Source organism: Acanthopagrus latus, chromosome 18 (genome assembly GCF_904848185.1).
Source record: "Acanthopagrus latus isolate v.2019 chromosome 18, fAcaLat1.1, whole genome shotgun sequence".
NCBI lineage: Eukaryota > Metazoa > Chordata > Actinopteri > Spariformes > Sparidae > Acanthopagrus > Acanthopagrus latus.
Window position 1 is genome coordinate 8,058,992 of NC_051056.1, and position 21,076 is coordinate 8,080,067.

The 21,076-nt window shown below is 45.0% G+C and overlaps 1 protein-coding gene across 5 annotated transcripts; it reads right to left on the reverse strand.

The window, feature by feature from the left end:
* Positions 1 to 2,860: 2,860 nt before the first annotated feature.
* On the reverse strand, positions 2,861 to 19,480 carry pcdh18b (protocadherin 18b). Of its 5 annotated transcripts, XM_037078121.1 has the most exons (6): positions 19,142 to 19,480; positions 13,310 to 13,417; positions 10,599 to 13,213; positions 10,046 to 10,134; positions 9,486 to 9,655; positions 2,861 to 4,388 (listed from the first exon to the last, which is right to left on the reverse strand). In XM_037078121.1, exons 3-6 carry the CDS (start codon positions 13,098 to 13,100, stop codon positions 3,430 to 3,432), a joined length of 3,720 nt encoding a protein of 1,239 aa, XP_036934016.1. In that variant the 5' UTR covers positions 13,101 to 13,213; positions 13,310 to 13,417; positions 19,142 to 19,480; the 3' UTR covers positions 2,861 to 3,429. The 5 variants fall into 5 exon arrangements, with proteins under 5 accessions (XP_036934016.1, XP_036934017.1, XP_036934018.1 ...); XM_037078122.1 differs by having other exon boundaries at positions 10,046 to 10,101; positions 10,599 to 13,417; XM_037078123.1 differs by having other exon boundaries at positions 9,540 to 9,655; positions 10,599 to 13,417.
* Positions 19,481 to 21,076: the final 1,596 nt, after the last annotated feature.

A 21,076-nucleotide genomic window follows, 5' to 3' on the forward strand; every position in this document is an offset into this window, starting at 1 on the left:
GAGTATCTGCTGCCGTACCACCAGACTACAGAGCAGCTTCGTCCATCAGACTGTGGGACTCCTGAAATCACGACAAATAAATGAACCTCCAACCAAACAGGCACAATGCTGAGGACTTGGAACTGCGGACTTGGTGACACAGTAAGGTTGATAAATGCTGCTATGAACTCACTGTGCTGCCAAATTGTCATGAATAATTAATAACACAACAGGGATGCGTGCAACTAGCTGCTGCTGTCACCAGAGTAAAGATCACTTTCTGATATCCAAATGAAGAGAACCCCTTTCATTCAATTATGTAATAGTCTAAATGAATTAGAAGATCGATTGTTTTTGTGTTTTTTTTGTTCTGAATCTGTGAAAATATTCTGATTGACTGACTTTGGTTTGCTATCATTTCAGGTTTTAGTGGTTGAAAATGTCCTGTTACATGTATTAGTATTATTGTTTTTATTTGATTCACATTTCATTGCACTGATTGGGCAAATGATAGCTGTCACTAAAATGAAAAATCTGAAACTGTGTTTGTTAACTCATACAGGTTAATGAAAAACTTGTCCTCAGAAAAGTTCTTTGAAATGACCATAACACACCTGTACACAGCCAGCACCAATCTATTTTATCCAGGTTAACAGATCATCAGAATTATCTGAGTGTGATCTTACTCTAATTATGATGTACGATTTCATTTTTCAGATATTTAAAATTAATCCGCCTGTTGGAGTTTGAGCATGACGTTACATAGGTACAGCATACTGTACATTGTGAGGCACATGGATCACCTGAACCCAGGAATAGTGTTTGTTTCTTACATTTTGAAGTAAACATTACTGTTTGAATTATGTCACCTGTAATATGGCTGTGAATATATTCTCGTTGAAAATGAAACAGAAGTTGCGGTGATGAGGACAGGGGAAGTGTAGCTGTACACAGCCCAGACGCAGTGATCTGACACCATGAGCTGACAGATGTGATAGGCAGCGCGCTGATGACTGCTGTAACGGATAATGATGCACACACTGTCATTGTGTCTCTGCCTGTATTCCTTCATTCAAGTTATTTTTATCTATTTGTTTTTATTGCAAACTAAAATACTTGGAGCAAATTACACTTCTGTTATATGACCAGTCATTCCAACAAAAACACAAGGTGGCCTTTGGGGTCAGTTGGTTTAGGTTGTGCCCAGGCTGCTCAAGTTTTTGTTGTGTTGTTGTAAAGTAAAAATAGAAAATGGGTTTTCCCAACACCATACCGGGGGAAACATTTGCATAGGGCCCCCCCAAAAAAATAGGAAGGTCCCCATGTGGAGTGTTGCAGGTGTTTTTGGGAGCATTCCACAACTTTTTGTGTACCAACCACTTTGAAGCCTCAAATTCAAATTCACAATGAGCTTATACCAACAAAAATCTATGAAGCTGATGAGGTAAACATTAAATATATTTGACTTCATGTCAAAAAGAATTAGCAAAGGATCACATTGTGTTTTGTTTGTGGCGTTCAGAGTGTCCTAACTGCTGTGGAATGGGATCGAGTTGCAGAGCAGAACTGATCAACAGTGATCCCCACCCGATGCACGTCAGTTGAATTTGCGTCTATTTGTGACAGTCATGCTGACACACAGCAGATTAGCCTGACATCACCGTTTGTTTGTGCGTGGGTGTGTGTGTGTGTGGACTGTGTTGACTATGTGCTTGTTTTTTTCCTGCAGCTTCCATTTTCCTCCACTATCCCTGATGGCTGCAGGGTGGTGATGTCTCCTCTAGGGGGCTCTGTCTGGTTGTCTGCTCTCACTCCTCCCTGGCTCCTTTATCAGGGCTTGGTGCATGCTAGTCGTGGTGGTAATGTGTTGGTAAAAGCTGGCTGCTGGAGTCATTGGTTTACAGTGCACATGGTGAACCTCTAGGTGTCACCCATAATCTAGTTGTTAGGGCAACAGAGGTGGGAGGTGACTCCATCGAATCCAAACCCCTCTGTGAAACTCTCAGCAGCGCGCTGTGTCTCTCCACAGCAGCTTTTTCCCCCATCTGCGTCCACAGCACATTTTCTCCCATCAGCCACCACACGTCCAAGCCTTCTTTTCTTTTGTTTTGTGAATTCAAGTGGCTCAGAGATTGCTGACTGAACGCTGAGTCTCTCTGTGTTTTTCTCTTTTTTTTCTGGGCTAAGACAACAATCCTGGCTGAATTGAGTCATTTTAGTGTTTGTGGAAATGCTTCGGCGCTTTTTCAAATGAGCAGGAACATGTCGTGCAAATTGCAAACACAGACGAGAACGGAAATTTGCTGATGTGAAAATGAGGAGTCCTGATAGTGTGAGTGAAGGGTTCTTTTGAACTGTTCATACACAGTGCCTTTCAGTAAACAGGAGTACTGCAGGGCTGCTGTATGACTATGGATAGATTGTTGTTAGTGATCTGACTGATGTCTTTTCTTGTCTGACAAAAAGTCTGGAAAATGTCACACATACCTGCTCCTAATTGTTCCAGTACAGAACAGAACAAGATGGGTAATGAGTTCTTCCCCATCACAACATTTTGTCTTCTTTGGTACCGAGTGAGTGAGTGTGTACTTCATATATCCTCAATAGTGGCTGGCTGTGTTTTTGCATGTCATCAGGAGACTAATAATTAAGAATCTAGTAACATTTCCCATTTTTGATATGACACTTACTTTGGTGCTAAACTTTTTTTCATTGTCTATCAATGTCTTGTACCTTGACTCCTTTTTGATTGGTTGTTGGCTCTCATATAAAGATGTCTTAGTTTCATATTGTGAGTTTAGAATAGAATTGGAGATTCACTCCCCTAAACTACAGAACTTCCCACTATTGCAATAAAATACAGAAACCACAGACACCTGAATCATGTTTGTGTATTATCATTTTTATTTGTGTACGGTCCACTTCCCCACAATAATCCACGACGACAAATGTCCATTAATTAATTAATATATTTATATATACATAACATAGTGACAAATAAAAAAAGAATCACAATACAAAAGACAATTTAAATATGTAGAATGTCGATCGCATGTCAAAGTCTTGATTCAATGTTTTTAAACTCAACATGCATTCAAAATATAAAAATAGACTTCTGATTAAGTTTATATACACTTTTTTTTTATAAATATAAGCATACAAATGTATTTTTAAAATACAAAGATAAATACAGTCACATAGTGTACATTGTGTACCAAACCAGCAATTACAAACAATTTTTTGGATATTTAGCATTCACAAAACACAATTAATACATTAGAAATGCAACTTTAACGACAATTGCAGGTCTTTTTTTTGTCTCATTGTTTTTTGTTTCTGTTTTGATTTTCTCTGTCCTTCTTTTGCCACCCACCGTCCCTCACTTTTATTGTGAAATAAGGAGAGCAGTCAGTGAGTGGTGAATAAATAAAGAGGGTACGAAACGGATGTTTAGCTCTGCCGAACATCCTGTAAGAGTTTGTTGATCTCGGCCACCAGCTCACTGGCATCCACTAGCTCATGTCTGCTGTCGCTGCGTTTGCCCTGAAGGTGGCTGAGCACTGAGTCAAAATCATCCTCCTCATAGTTTTCTGGGATCTCCTCCATGGCTGGCAGCCACTTGGAGGAGGGCCCGGGGAGAGGAACTGGCACTGGCACCGGGGCCGGGGAAGCCTGCGCCATAGTAGGGCTGACCAGTGCCGTAAGCAGAGGGCTGCTGTGGGGTTTGGGGGTGTGGCCGCTGTTCTGGGGGCTGTTTTTGGGCGCCTGCAATCCCTTATGGCTGGTGCTCTGACAGCTTAGCTTGGTGCTGGGTTTCAGGGTGTGGTAGCTGCCACCCTGGTGGTGGCCAGATGGGCCGATGCTGCTCCCTGGGTTCTGGAAGTGGGTGTTGGCAGCCCAGGCGGCCACACCCTGCTGGTGGACAGAGGGGTTGGACTTGCCAGGGAGATGTCCCCTCCTGCGATCTAAAGATCCAGTCATGGGAACACCCACCCCACTCAGGCTAGTCCCCTTCTGGTTCTCGTTGACCTGGACGTATGAGTCCAGACCCTGGGGTAGCAACCGCTGGAACACACTGCTCATCTCTGACAGCAACGATGTGGTCCCACACAGATCCTCATCTCTGACCTCACCCTCACCATCCGCTCCCCCTTCCTCTTCTCCACCGTCCTCACCAACCAGGTCCTTGCCGAAGGTGGAGAAGCTCTGGTTCCGGGCAGGGCCAGCGTCAGTGCAGGGCTGTGGAGTCTTTTCCTGGGACAGTTCAGCGGGTTGGCGGGCTTCTTCTCCCGGGATGTAGAGGTTACTGCGGTAGTCGGAGGAGGATGAGGCCGGGGAGGCCAGTGGGGGCATCCAGCACTGATCTGAGTGGCCCAGGACACGACACTCCTCCGTGCACAACCTCATAGCTGTTAAGACAGATACAAACACTCATAAGTGATCAGCCACATGCAGAGGTTTGGTGCAGAAAACAATAAACATGAAGGTTTTACACGAAGGACTGCAACTAACAATTATACTCATTACTGATTTTGTTGTCAATTAATCATTTAAGCGATTAAAGTGGAAACGTCTCCTGTTCCCAGAGACATCTTTTCATGTCTTGTTTTGTTCAAGCAGCGGCCCAAAACCCAAAGATGTTCCGTTCTAATGATGTTTAACACAAAGAAGCACACAATGCAAGAACAGGAAGTAGACATTGCTTTGAAGGTTGGAGCCAGTCAAACCCACAGATCTCCATATGGGGTGATCAAAACAGTGAACCACGAGATTCTACTTTATGAGAAAGTGATCCTGCATACATTTGATGTATTTTGCATATTATGCTAAAATAAACCCCATCATTTTATGTGTATATACATTTCAACAAAACAACCGATAAGTTTGATCTCAAAATATAAAAATACATGAGGCTGATTCCCATCAGTGAGTCTCTTTCCTTCCCATCTACTATTTGTCTGCCTCTCTTCAGGTGTTTTTGCTGCACTGTCTCTGGAAACATGGTGGAAATCTGCCCTAATTAGTCTGAAAGGCTCTCTGCAGGAGCACTGCCTGCTACAGTACAGTACCTTCCAACGTATTTACCATGGAGAGACAATTCAGCGAGGCTGATCAATGCCTATTACCCATTCAAAATAACTCCTCCTCTAAAAGCCCTGCATTTTTCCCTTTCAAGTCGCTCTTTTCAATATTAAATCTTCAAATAGAAAATCTCTGAAGAATAAATTAGACAAATCAAATATGCCAACTTAAAGCCTTCATTAAAAGAGTGCGGCGCTTTTCAGGCGTGCTATTGAGGGACTTCATTATCCCCTCATTAACATGAAAGGAACATTTATAATACATCTTAGAGCAGATGAAAAGTGCATTTGGGCGCACTGGAAGGGAAAAAAAAAAAAAAAAACAGCGCGGGGGCAGCGGCAGATTGGTGCCCTGCTGATGAAAGGGTAAAAATGAAAGATTTAACCCAAATGATTTGCGTGTAAAAATGAAAAGAGAACATGTCAGGCAAACATGAACTGAAAGTCTGCCTGTCTGACTGAATGCAATGTTAATTCAGCTAACTGACTGACTGATCATTTATTGGCTAGTAAATCGCAGTAGTTTTATTTGGAGCCCTAAACTAGCTCACTGCTGATAACGTGTTTGTTTGAGAGCTTTTCTTTTATCAAATTTGATCAGGAAACAAGCGGCAGGGTGCTGTTATCCACTGAGCAGTGGGGCAGACAAGGAGTGTTGGCTGTGAGATTCAGATTAGATTGAGGACTACAAGACTTTGATGATTTAGCACAGTTCCACAAAGTCCGGGTGAGAGAATTGTATGTGGCCAACTGCAAAAACACTAGTTTGACAATTGCGATGACGCAACTCCATAGCATCTATGCTTAGCCTGGTAAATGACAAACTCCAAAACACTCAATTCATAACACAGGCTTTAAATAATGCATTTGTCTCCACGCCCGACCTGGTATAGCCCTAATTTCATCGCTATGACATCATCAGCGTTATTTCCCCAAAGTACACTGACAGCCACAAGAGGCATTAATCGACTGTTTTAGTACTGACAGGCAGTAAACTGACTTTGCCTACATGCCTTCCATCCCTCCTGCCTGTATGCGACAACACCTCTCGTTCATTATGCAAAAAGAATGGGGTCAGGCTTGACGGTGAGAATGTTTTTAAACCTGCGTTATCGCACGCAAACTGTTTTCAGCACCCCGACCTTCCGTTCATCAGCGTTACTTGCGTCAGACGTGAATAAAAACACCTACCAGCATCTTTTACGTTCCCTTGCTAGGATGGTGCATCTTGTTTGTTTGATCCATGCTCAATAAATGTATGAGCGACACTCACTGTCGACAGAGAAGCATTTCACCCGTCCCAGCACCCAGAGGTTCCCAGATTCAGTCGGGCAGCACCAGTTTGAGTTCAGGCACCACGCTATGACGTTAATCTACATGTCAATTAAAAAATGGAACCCAGCATACTAATTAGTCAGCTTCAGTAATAGATGTATGAACTTTGGATGAAGCCAGGCTAGAAATTCCGCCTGCTTCCACTATTTATGCTATCCTCCAAATTCCAGTTCTGTAAAACGCAAGCTGACCTGTACTTATTTTCTCTTCTCGCTGTCAGAGAAGCAGCTAACTGTATATCGCAAAACATTATACTGTTCTTTAAAGAAGACAAAGCAGAATCAGAAATGCGAAGGTTTCGTTGGGCATTTAAGCACGAGTTTTGCAAGCCTGACAGTAAATTCCCCGGTGATACAATGTATAATATCGTCTGCATCGAGAAGGGCTTTCGGCAAAGAGTTTCTACTTCGACATCCTTGTGTGGGGAGAGTTGCCTCATCCATCCATAATGACAGGGCGCTGACTACACGCTGCCTGAAATCATCCATGCTGCACTGGACACGGAGGCGGGAGGCGGGATGAACATACAGAAGGAGAAAGGTGAGCTCTGAGATGTAATTATGCTCTTCAGGTTTTAATCATGAGCGCAACTCTGGGCTGACTCCATAGCAACTATTCGTCACATGGCAATTAAATGCCTTCTTTTCATCAGAGGAGCAGTAGGGCTTCGGTTTGGATGCCTGAAAGTGAAGGCTTGAAGGTGGGAAAAGGGAGAATGACTAACAAGCCCAGCTCCTCCACACAGCTATGAAGGGGAGGCGGGAGGGAGGGGGGTGGTGTTAGTGATGAGATTGTCTGCCCGTCTGGGTCGACTTTAATTGGGATGTAGCTCAAATGCAGTGTCGAGTGATGGCTGTGTGGGAAGCTGGCTGGAAAGACGACGGGAGCCCTGGGAGGAGAGGGATGGCGTGATAAAGGAAGCCGTGGCAGCTTGCAACCTGGGTGAAGTTAAGCTGAGACAGGCTGAGAGGCAGAGGAGTTTTCAGTGTGTGACCTAGTGTTTCCCAACTCAACTAGTCAGGGAAACCTGCCTGCCAGATATTTGATGCTAGGTGGGTAGAATATCGCGAAGTCAGTCAGGTCAATCAATGTTCAACAAGTGTTCAAACTTCTTCCTCGTTTACATGGTGGGGAGACTCCATGCAGTGTGACAGCAGGGAGAAGTGATGGGTGAATGTGAGGGAGGATCAGCAGAGCTATCCAGAGAAATATATCAACAACTTTGTGACAGTGCGGCGAAACAAAGTGGTGGAGTAGGCACGGTATCATTCACAAACCTCCAAGGCCAGTGCACATGCAGTCGCTTGCAGAACAAAGAAAGCATGCCAAAAACTGCTACAGCAGGGTTCTGCTAACAGGCAGCAGGTGAGTACAAAGGGGTATGACACTTGTTATGTCATAACAACATTCTCATGATGGCAGCATGAAGGGAGCCCCACAAGTAATGACAGAGGAAATTAAAGATAGGTTGAGTCTTAATACAATATAGCCTTTAATTTGCCCATAGGGTCACTGAGTTACTGGGCAATGGCTGTGAAGTGATCACGTCATAGCTTGACTCCACTGTTAGAGACGGTTCACATTTGCTATCAATATCTGTCCAGAGTGATTTAATCACTAGGACAGCTCCAAGTAAATCTGTGAACACCCCAATGACACGCCGACAACATATTTGAGACTCCTTTACAGAATCAAATGATTATGAGTTGTTGAATGAGGAGAAACTTAAACTTTGCTATGACAAAATCAAAATTATTCATTTTATGGTAAATTTTACATTTTTTGGGAGAAAATGTATAAACTTTGTGACACGCTGCCCCTGACCGATCCTTCACTATTTGTCACTTCTGGTTATTCGGGAAAATGTCATACAAAGTGACATGTCTTTATTTGTTATATATATATATATATATATATATATATATATATATATATATATATATATATATATATATATATATATATATATATATACATATTCAAAACTATTTAAAAAAATAATATAAATTGAGCGCAGCAACATGTGAGTTCAAGACATCTGCCACAGTTTGTGCTCAGCGGATGACCTCTAGCTGGGGTTAATACCCTGAGCTTGAGAAACTTCAGCCATAGTTAAAGATTTAAGAAAAAAATAATCTGTGTTACTGACCATGTAGTGACACGGATTGAATAATTTCCCTTACACTATAAATATTTTCAACAACAACAATGATAACTAATTGCTCAAACAAATCAAAATGTTTAACATATGCAGGTCCCTGCCCCTATCTACCTTTTCCACATCTTTCACAACATTAAACTGAATTTCTGTGGGTTTTGAACTATATTTTAGAGACAACACCTTTGAATTGGGATACTTGTCATGGGAATTTTTCAGTAATGAGGATAATTGTCAGCGCTCGTCCTTGCTCACATCTTGCCAGTGAAATTAAGATGTTACAGTATAAAATTTCTTGGAAACCTATTGTAGAACATAAGGATAAGGTAACATTTCATTTTACAGGTCTTTGAAATTTCATGGTAAGTGGGTAATTAATTCCAAATGAGTCACTTGATTCTTAATTATGACCTTGGTAATTCGCTATTTATGGTGGTTAACTGTAAAAATTGACATTAAGGTAAATCGTTCCAGTTAGACTTAGTCAGGTTTCATTTCTAATAATTTCAAATGTTGTTGCTGTCCAGTGAAAAAACATCAAAAATGGTGTGGATATTTTTTGTTGTTGATAAAACTGAGTTGAGACAATTCTTGTATTTCTACAGACAAACAAACCATTTACAAATTCATAGAATGATCTGAAATATGCTCTTCCACAAAGCTGAAAACATGTCTGTTTTTCTTAGCTCATGAAAAGTTGATATTTTAGACATACGTGGTTTTTGACTGGACAGCTATGTTAATTACCACACAATTCTTACCATGAAATCTATGGATTTCTATGGATTTCAATGAACTGATGCACTGTAAAAACTGATGCCTAAACTGCACTCTGGATTCAGGACTAGATGCGAGGCAGACAGGAGAGGAATGATAGGGGATATAAAGGGAGGATTGTGGGGGTGTGGTGGATGGGGGACCCAAGGGTGTACCTGCATGCGTTCTGTGCTGGCCATCAGGGGCATATATCTCAGTAAAGCCCTCACCAAGGAGCCTATCCATGGGTGACTCCCTGCCAGGCTCGTAGTCGCTGTCTCCGGCTTCGCTGTCTCCACGGCCGCTGTCCTTCAGACTGAACTTATCCATCTCATTTAGGGCGTATCTGCATGGAGAGAGACACACAGAGATTTAATACAGTTCTCATAGAAGACCGGCTAATCATTGACAGTAATATTATCAACTTGTTAAAGGGAAGCCATGCTACTGATGGATAATAAGGCACACAGAGAGGCAGAGAGTGCTCTGCAGAGGAGGTTTTACATAAAATTATGCAAATTTGAAGTTAGTGAGCATACAGTTTGACTCTAAACCGAAAAAGCTACTGGATATGGATATAACAGAGTATGTGAGAGTGCTGACAACAAAATACAGTGGAAATGTGTTACCGGGATATAACATAAGTGTACAAAAAGGGTGTCCATTAATTTTGACCTTACTTCTGCCAATGTCAGACAGTAACGGCCTCAGACATTTCATTTTGTGTGTGCATTACCTGTAGCTCCTGGTGTATTTGTTGCCTCTGAAACTTGGTCGTGGCTGGTACTGGCCCTGATGGAGCATGGATAGAAGCTGTGAGACTTGCTACAATCCCAAGGGAAACAAAAAAGGACAAAAAGAAAGAAAAAGACAAAAATAAAAGGAAAAAATGAAGAGGGGAAAATGAATGGAGTCAAACAAGCAAGGCCACAAGACAATGTTGGGTGGGGGGGATTGTGGGGAAGGGGTAGGGGTAGGGGTAGGGGTGGGGGTGGCATGAGTTTGTGACTAGGTCCTGTATGTGATGGTCAACAAAAACATGACACAAAGGGCTGAAGGTAACAGAATATGGGAGCAAGGGATAAATTCAGAACAAATACTACATTTGAGACAAAACACAACGTGCATACTGGCCTATGGGACAGAATTATGAAACGCGGTTTATCTTTTGGCTTTAACAGCTGTGTACAGATGATGTTTACCTGACTGTTACCACAACAGCAGTCAAGATGGAGCATCTAGGTTATTTTAGGATATTAACGATAAGCATGAAATCTGACCGTTCTTACCTCTACAGGAGGTGTGGCGTGGGCCAGCTCCAGGGCGAAGTTCTCCGGCACGTGATTGGAGGAGATGGTGACTAGGCTGTTCAGGGACTGCCGGCTATGATGGCTCTGCCTGCTCCCCAGGGTGCCCCTCTCAGGCGTAGGGGAGGCTGAGGGGGAGCGTGGGTGGGCACGGATAGGCAAGGTCCCGTTTACAGTTGGCACCAGGGTGATGTCTGCCTTGTGGATCTGCCTTGCGGGCTTCTTGGGGTGGTTCTGGTAGCTGTTCTCTGCCACTCTGCAGTTGTAGTTGTGTCTGGGGTCTTTCTTCTCCCGGCTGCAGCGGGCACTGGCGAACATCACCATGACGATGAGCAGCAGAGCGCATACGGCTCCAAGGGAGATGATAACAATGAGGGAGAGATCCAGTTGGGCCTGGCTGGTGCCGGTGGGGTAGAGAGGGGGGAGGATGTCCATGGTCTCCTGTAGAGAGAGCCTGAGGACGGCCCCTGTGGACAGCCGACTGGTGCCCCTGTCCTGCACTTCCACCCTGATCTCCATCACGTCGCGTGGAGCCTGCTCCAGGCTTGCGTTGGTTCTGAGCTCACATCTGCGGGCGTCCATCACAAACAGCCCATCCTCATTGCCACCAACGATGCTGCAGCTCAACTCTCCGTTGGCGCCGGCGTCGCGGTCGGTGACTTTAAGCGCCGTGATCAGCTGACCCGGTGACGCGTACTTCCACACCGGCAGCTCGGCGGTGTGATTCCTGAGGGAGGGGGAGTGGATGATGGGCGGGTTGTCATTTTCATCCAAAACAGTCAGCAGGACAGTTGTGTTAGTTGACAGTGAAGGGTTTCCCCCGTCACGTGCCTGAATGGTGAATGCAATCCGGCTGACATCCTCATGGTCAAAGCTGCGTAAGGCGTAGATGGCACCATTAGAAGGGTCAATGGTGACGTAGGTGGAGATGGGGCTCCCCTGGACCAGAGCATCTATAATGGAGTAGGTGACTTGGCCATTGGTGCCCAGGTCTGGATCTGAGGCCACTACCGTCATCAGGTATGCCCCTGGAGAATTGTTCTCTGACTTAAAGACCTCGTAGCGGCTCTTCTCAAAACTTGGCGGATTGTCGTTTTCATCGAGAACCTGGACAGTGAAGTGTTTGATGGTGGAGAGGCTGGGGGAGCCCCTGTCCTCAGCTATGACTGTTAGACTGTACTCTGACCGCTTCTCCCTGTCTAGAGAGACATTGGTCAGGATCATGTAGTTCTTCTCGTAGGTCTTCTGCAGTCTGAAGTGGCCGTGGCCGTGCAGCCTGCACACCACCTCACCGTTGAGCCCGGCGTCGATGTCGTCAACGCGCACCAGAGCGATGAAGGTGTCCACAGGGGCGCCCTCGGAAATGTAGGCCACTTCCTCTTTGCCAGGCGTCATCAGGTTGATGTTTATCTCCGGTTTGTTATCATTCACATCCACTACTTTCACCACAATTTTGCAAAGTCCAGGAATAGAATTAGGGCCTAAGTCCTGAGCCTGGACGTCCAGCTCATAGGAAGCAGTGGTTTCGTAGTCCACTTTTTTAATAAGGGTAATGTGTCCATTTTCTGGGTTTATCTTAAACGTTTCAAGGATCTTTGGTGAGACGTGGCTGCTGAAAGAGTAGACTATTTTCCCATTAGTGCCCTCATCTGGATCTGTGGCGTTTAAATCAATGATTAGAGTCCCCAGGGGAGAGTTTTCCAGCAGATTGATGATATACGCCTGCTCATCAAAGGCTGGGCTGTTGTCGTTGGAATCGGAGATGCTGATCTTGAGCAAAGTGGAGCCAGACTTTGGGGGCGCACCGTTATCCGAGGCTGTGAGCTGCAGCTGGTAACTTGACTGCACCTCCCGGTCCAACTCCCTCATCACCACCAGCTCTGCGTACTTAGCGCCGTCCGTCCTGGTCCTGATGTCGATCTTAAAGAAGTTATTGGGTGTCAGGGAGTACGTGTGCAGGGAGTTCTCCCCGACGTCCGCATCCACGGCGCCATCCAGCGGGACGCGCGTCCCCACGGATGCGCTCTCGGAGATCTCGATTGGAACGATGGCGCGGGAGAAGTGCGGGGAGTTGTCGTTAATGTCCAGCACTTCCACCTCCACATGGAACAGCTGCAGGTACTCCGTCGGGAGAGTGACCACGTCGAATTCGATGGAGCAGTTTAAGTTTTTCTCGCAGAGCTTCTCGCGGTCGATCTTGGTGCCAATGCTGATCTCCCCGTCCTCCTCCCGGACGGACAGGAACGGCGTGCTCCCTCGTTGCATAGCGCGGAACCGAAAAGTCAGAGTGCTGGGCAGTTTGGATAGAACCCCGGCGACATCCTCCTTCAAGCGTGCGATCACAGTGCCCACTTTCTGCTCCTCGTAAACTTTGTATTTGTAAGTCTTACCGGAGGCGCCGTGCACAAGCGCGACCAAGAGCAGCAGTCTGAGCGGTGCCGAAGAGAAAATATTTCCTTTGCTTTGGTTTCTTTTTGCCCCCATCTTCTTGCGCGCACACTGTGGCGATCACTTCCACAGAGGGGGGAAAAGTCGGGGCGTAGGATGGATGTCTCCTCAGACGTCTGGCATGTTAAATCCCCGGCTGCTCTCTCACGCTCCGCAAAGAGATCCGCAAAACAGAAGGTTAAAAACTCAAAAATAGAAGGGAAAAAAAAAGAAAAGAATAAATAAATAAATGAGTAAACTTTTACTTCTTTGGGAAGAGGAAAGGGCAGACGAAAGCCACCCGCGGCGCTCTGCTTGCACACAGATCTGTTGCGTGTACCGACATATGCCCGTCGCCTTACGAGCGTGTGCGCCTGTGAATGAGTGAGAGTGAATGTCTGAGCGAAGAAAAGGCGCAGCTTTCTCCCGGTCCGTGCGCGAGAGAGTGTGTGTGTGATAGAGAGAGACAGTAAGAGAGCGAGAGAGAGAGAGAGAGAGAGAGAGAGAGAGAGAGAGAGAGAGAGAGAGAGAGAGAAAGGGGGAGGGAGGAGGAGGAAGTGTGTGGAGCGGCGACGGAGCAGAGCGCACGGAGCAGGGCGCGTACGCACACACACACACACACACACACACTCTCGCTCTCTCTCTCTCTCACTGCCCGCCCCGCACCCAAACTGCCCCCCCCCCCTTCCTCCTCCTCCTCCTCCTAAAGCATCAGAATGGCTTCCTTCAGCAGCACAGGAGGGACTATTGATAGCAGGCCCGTCTCTCCCCCTCCTCCACAGCACAGAGGACACCCCAGTATTGCAAGTGTGCCACAACAATGGGCCGGAGCAGGAATTATTCTGGGGGCAAGCCACTTTTAACACAACCACACACTCATCCGCGGCAGACTTATATTGTTATGGTTGCAATGCCCAACGTGTGCCAAGTCGGGTCTTTTGTCACGAGGGACAGGAAACATGGCCATCACTCAGCCTGGCTGTGTGACACTTTGAGACACACACACACACACAAAAAAAGAAAAGAAAAAAAAAAATCACAGAAAATGTTTCTTTTGTGTTGGCCAAGACCAAACTCGTATCTAAGTTAGCCCAAACACCGCCATCGCTTTCTTTATGTGGCTGATGATCTCACATAACATTAAAGACTTTGTGTGCAATGATGCACGGAATACCTTTAAATTAGTTGATTCTGGTGCCATTTAAATCCCAGGATTCATGTCTTGGAGCTTTGCTTTGGCAACCTGACATAAGGCCAGGCATGCTCATATCACCACCAGTAATAATGACTTTAAAATCTGATTGCATTGCCTGCATTTCTTTCTGGTGCTTCAAGTATCAGAATGTATCCAAATGTTCTTAAACTGTTATGTTTTTTTTTTGTTTTGTTTTGTTTTGTTTTGTTTTTTTTGCCAGTTAATTCAGCTTTTCCTCCTGACCGAAAGAAGAAAGTCAGTTTGTTCGTCAAGTCTGCCAAACCAGTGCCAAGCAGTTCGAGTCTGTCTTTTCATAAGTGTGAAACCACTGGATACTTTTGAGGAGACCAAGGGGCATCTGCAGCCATGACTGTGGTGACCAAAACGGGCATTTTAATCCACAATCATGGTGTTTTTCTATCCCTACCAAGTCATTTCTGAGCCCACACCTAACCAGAGACAAAGAGAAAAGCTGAAAGTTGCAACATAGAGACACGTGAAGCTTCAACATATCTGTAGTTGTGCAGAAACACACTCATGATAACATTCATTCTGGTAATTGGGTTGATTCTAGAACAGTCGTCTCTGTGTGCCTCCATCTATTTATGGTGCTTTAAAACACATCCTGACGCTCACACACAAGTGTTAAGTTATGGCGAGTGCCGTGCCGTCTATGCAGCTGACCCCCCACGCGTGCACTTCTGGCAAACCTCCCCCTCCTCCTCTCGCTGCATAATAATGTTTTATGCGAGCCTACGACCACCAAATTACCATCCTGCAAACTGCAAAGTGTCGCTCGGAGAGCAAACAACTGGGCAAAGCAGAGCTTTATGAGAGGAGCAGCGGGCCATCTGGCTCGGGCTTCAGACAGCCCAAACCTACAATTATCATCTATTCAGACGCTGCCGCCTCCCAGCCGAATTACGCCAAGTGAGAATAAGCCCCGGTCAGATAAAGTGTGATATCCTCATTGTATCGCTGCGGAATGACTCTTCTGAAGCAGTTTTGTATGAGTGTCCTAATCAGTAGTAACGAGAGGCAGTCGGCCAACTTTGGGTTGACTGTACTTGGATGTGTCAGAGCTGCTGATTTGCTTCGCAAGCAACAAAAAGGGCATAAAGATCGCAGAGGCTGATATGTCTTTTTATGTCACGTTAATTCATTCTCCACCCTTTAAAGTGTGCAGTTCTTCCGCATCAGAGCAAACATTTCCATGGCACGCCCTCATCAGTGTGTCACAGTCTCCAGTAAGCCGGCAGAAGCCCCCATTCTGAAGGTTCCCCAGATTCCATTTCCCCCAAACCATTCGGAAAGTAATGAGTTGCGCCTGGACTTATATTTTCAGTAAGTTTCATTCAGGGTGCGAGCCATATCTGATGACTGGCGCGCTGATTGGTTTCAACAGAGCAAATTATCTGGGGCCGGGATCTTTGAGAGGATGCGTCTCTGTGATGGATTTTATCTGCATTTTAAATTCCTATGTGTGACCCGTGGGAACAGGCCCTCTGCACCGCCATCTGTCTCTGAGCAAACACATGGACATCAGCTCTGAGCCGATACGCACACACACACACACACACACACACACACACACACACACACACACACACACACACACACACTGATGTTGAGTGACTCAACAAGGGCAAAGTGTCCATTCAGTCCAATTTAACACTGGAAGTGCCAGAATTCCACAGCCACCGGAGCTGCCGCGAGTCCTCGCTTTGACCGTTGCGTTTCGAGCTCTGTCAGCACTCATGATAAATCCCCGGTGTGGAGAGTGATGCAGTTAGTGTGTTTAGGGATATCTTTTAAAAAGTCAGTACAGGTGTTTGAACTAATATCCCCCTCTCGCACACACGCTCAGGCACTACAAAATAAAGTGGAGAGGGTTTGGAAACAGCATTAAAACCTTCACGCTAGAAAATTAAGCTGATCGAAAATCTAATTAAGCAGCTAACTAGGTCAGTGAAACATGGAAAATCAGACATTCAACATGTAAACAAGTTCTTTTTTTGAGGGGCATGTTGAGGGGCAACCTCAATATGCCTGAAATGCTACTTCTACTGATACAGCCCCCATTTCAGGAGAAAAACTGGACAGAGTACCTATAACTGACTATGTGGTCAAAGTCATGAATCAGAACATTATCCAGAATAAATTCACATCTTTACATATTTACATTAAGCTTACAAATTCAGGTCAAATCTACACACACTCACTATAACTTAGGGTACACAATTCAAACACGGCACCACCAAACTAAATCAGTGTGTATTTTGTACCATTAAACGATTGTAGGTGGTAGAGTCACGGTCCTATCCACCCGATTGCGCATCTACAGAACCATTACGCGCGGCGCCGAGGTTCTCTCTGCGCGCAGCAACAATACTGTGTTGGTGTCTCTCACAGGAGCAGACATGGTGCCCCGGCGTGTCTACAATGGAATCAGCTGCAGATGAAAGAGCCCCGTAACATATAACAACATTAGCCACGGGCCGTTGCTTCTACACATATAGTTCTACAGCCTCCCTGGTGAGGAGCTGATGGTGCCCTAATGCCATTATTGGAGTCGGGAACGCGCTCAAATCACATTTCCTCCGCAAGAAGAGAAAATGGAAGAGCTCAACACGTCACACAGATTTCCGCCAAGAAGTTTCTCTAATCCCAGCAGAGCTGCTGCTGCAGAGCCGCACCGGGGGACCGAACTGTGTGTAAGGCTGTGGCGCCTGATGCAGCCAAATGCACATACAGCCTCACTGTGACCAGGTTAATGGATGAGGTTCTTAAGACCAAATTATGTTAAATGAATAAGAAACTTTCTGTCAACTGGCGGTGATGATAATGACCTGAGGATGACGCATTCCCATTCCAAATGCGGCCAGGTTTCAGCAACCTGAATAGAGACTTCAGACTTTAACTTTAAGTCATTGTCCAGAAGGCAGAGGGACTGCAGCATCCTCCCAGGCCACTCATATGGCCAGTTGGAGGGAGGACGACTGGGTGGGTGATGGGGTGAATGCAAAGATTCTGCCCTTGGGGACCATAAAATTGCTGAAAGGAGTTCGTAGGGGAGTGTGTGGTTGGGGGTAGCAGGGTGAGGGGCTAACTTTGTCATTGAAATGAAACAGAGGATCCCGATGACAAAGGCCGCATAGCAGGTGGAGAGAGGGCGGTGCGGGGCGGCCCGACCAAAACCATCCTCCCTCCCCCAGAGAATCAGTGCACACCAGGGGTACTGGTGGTGGAGGCGGGGGGTTGGCGGTGAGAATAAATGCGCTCCCTCCATTTCCATTCATCTGTCAGATTTTTAGATTATAAAAAAAATAAAAATTAGTTCATATATTTTGCAGGGAAAGAGTGGAGAGAGGGGATAATTGGCAATAAGGGGAAAAGTAAGAGCAATAATAGCAGTGTTTACGGCAAATCTCTACAACTAAAAAAACCTGTATAGTTATAAATTCATTTGCATCCCTCTATGTAGATATTCATCATCTCTCTGTCTTCATCAGGCAGGAGGGGAGTCTCGGCGTGCGTCGGGGGGTCTGGAGGATTGCAAAGGCACGCGAGCATCTGCCACCGTCTCATTAGCATGCTGTTAGCTCGCATGAGACGGAAGGGATTTGGGCTCAAAGAGAGGGGAGTCAGGATCTTCTCCTCCTCCCACCAAGCCGGGCCAGAGATGACACATCATGAAGCCAGAATATAAATGTGACACCATCACTGGTTCAAGCGCTGCTAATAACAAAAAAAACCAAGTGGAAAACACAGTCCAAATGAATGAGGAATATGAAAGCGTTGATCGTTGATGGCACAGTGTTTAAACCAAAACTGACCCTCGCAGGCCCCCATACAAGAGCCAAAGTAGGTAAATTGAGGTGTGTTTTTTTCTCTAGACAGCAGCTGAATTTTCACTTGACTGCTTTTTGGGCATTGACAAAAAAATGTTAAAGTGGAGAGGGTTTGGAAACATTAAAACCTTCATGTTGGCAAATAAAACTGAAAATACAATTAAGCCGCTAACGTCAGTCTGACATGGAAAATCAGACGTACAAAATTCAGAGACTTTATTGAGCCCAAAGTATGTGGACACCTGCATATTGCACCCATCAAAGATTAGTGATTGGTGAAACCAGGCTGCAGTGATTTTCTCCCATTCCAGCATGTTCTCACTCCTGACTCGTCTAATCCAGCAGCCTGGTCAGTGACACTGACGCTCTACCAACCGCTCTAGTGTCATTTTTCCATGTGAAGGGCTCCACGGTCAGGTTAGACTTTCAAAATGAATCTTGCTGACAGACATTTCACATTGTATGACATATTATAACGTTTGGATTGTAATTAATGTTGTCAAACACTTTGGTTAGGTTTAGGCACAGGTCAAGGAAAATACTGTACTTTGGGTTCAAATCACTACATTCAGTGAATGGCCCACCACCCCAGCTCAGACTTTTCTCCCCCATCAAGAATGATGATGGATGGATCTTGGAATGAGACCAGGCTGTTGTAGGTGTGTGCTTTATACATTTGAGCAGAGCTGTGCTGGCTATTTCCCCTCACTCTCAGTCTGTATGCTAAGCTAAGCTAATCATGTCCCAGATTTGCTCCATAATTAACACTGAGTCATGAGACTGCTATTTCTCCATACAACTCCATGTTCTGAGGCCCCCGCAGAAAATCTTGCCTTTTAAACATGCAATGTTCGCTGTATATCAGAAGTAAGTTTGACTGTTTTGCCGCATCCTCAGCATGCATTTTTTTTTATCTCTGCAACAAAAAATGTTTTCGGACATTTCTGAAAAAGTGGTTCTTTGTTAAGATGTGACAGTGGAGAGAAGATGTTACAAAAATTGCACGAAAAGAACGAGGACAAGAGAGAGAGAGAGAGAGAGAGAGAGAATACCGTGACAGATCTGCAACCATGCAGGCTGCACATCTGAATCTTTGTTTTGTCTGGATTTCCTCCTGGTAATTGTTCAACTTTGGTGCGAATAATTGCCCTTTGATCAGAGAGACATCACGTTCTGGTGCCAGCATCTTGGAATAAAGCTCCATTGTAGTTGTGGAGAAGCTAGCACAGCATGATATCATGTAGCCTGCATTTGCAGATATCCACGGGAAGAACAATACAGAGACAGCTTCTGTTTTCTTGGTTTAGTCTCATCCCTGTAGGTCTTACGATGGAAGGTCCAGAGATACTCACAAGTCATTTTTTGCAAGTCTCAAGACTGTTATTGGTGTAATGAGCTGCTGCATGCCATCAAGTCTGCTTGGAACACTGCATAGTTCTATCTAAGGAATTCAAACCCTGTACTGTAGAACAGCGTTACTCAGGGTAACAGGTAAATATTGCTAACATTATTTGGCATGAACAGCAACCAATGTTTCAAATAAAACTATTAATCTCCAATTGATGACAGTTTACAATCTACTGTAAATTAACCCATCCCTGGCCTCTATCCTCTCAAACTCAGCGCAATGGCAACCTAATAAGCATGTAATATAACGTCAACAATAAACCTGTAACCTGCCTGCAGCTGACGTTGATAATTAACGTGGTCTTCCTCGCCATTTAACGTTTGCCTGCTATGGTGGAAGCGGAAACGTGGATGATAAAGCAACCAACCATTTTTACAGCCATGGTAAAGCAGCACTCTATGAAAACAAGGGTGTCAGCAAACAAACACTTGTTTTCTTCAAAACGTGCTAATGTTGACATCAGATAGCCGACGCTGAGCAGAGCATGTTCGCTAACCGTCCATAGGCGCTGGGGGTAACTTTCACGTTACCAGGTGACTGACCTATGTGTGTGCGTTTTCAGGTATGTGATGAAGTTTGGATGTGGTCGATCCTGCGTCTTTTATATTCATTTCGCAAATGTTGCTTTTTGGTGACTCTTTTGTTTGCTCCTTGTGCATATTTTCTGTAGGCAAAGCTTATGACAAACAGGAGAGCAGCAGTAGTCGTGCTACTCAATCAGTAACGGATGAGGGAATGATATTCAGGTCGTCAGACATCTTAATGGTGATGATAAAAAAAAAGAGTCCCAAAATCTCAAGTGCGAGTGGAGTTTAAAATGAGCAGAAATGTTTTGAGCTGGAGTCTAAGGGGCACTGAGTGTGCCCCTTAGCATCACTATTCCCCATTGGACAAAGCCAGGCCCATAAATAAATGGGATGATCGGATCCACCTGGTTTAAAGCTTCCACAGTGAAAAGCCTACCTGGAGTCGGTGATGTGGACCATGTGCCCAACTCTGATCTGGTTAGGTCTTGAGAATCTGATTACATGTACCTATGTGACAGATATGAAAATAGCAAAAAATACTATCAATGACCAGCTGGTTCTCACTCCCAGTGTATCAAATACAGAAGCCTGGTCAGTTGCCCTACACTTCTGAGTTTGACACTATAGGTGCCCCTCTGCAGTAGAGCAGGAACAGTCTGAGTCAGCGGGTGGTTGGATGAGTCATACAGTGGCATTTCCTTCCAGAGACTGGGGTGTGTATCCCGTTTGTGACCAAGAGTCAAGAGCGATTTGTTTTAAGATATTTTCTTCAAGATACGTATTGGATGTAAAAAATATGGTTACATCACGAGAATAAATGTAGTTATAAGTCATAGCATGATCTATTCCTTAACCTAACCAAACTGTGAACATTCAACTGTAAAAGTATGTCATAACATATGAAGTGGGATGCTTGTGTAAATAACCTCCATTCAAGATGTTGAGCCTTGTGTTCAGACTGGGAGATTTGGGTGACTGATTCTGTTTTAAGCACATAGTTGCTTTCAGGTACACATCATTTCTCACATTAGACTGCTGTTGTGTGACTGATA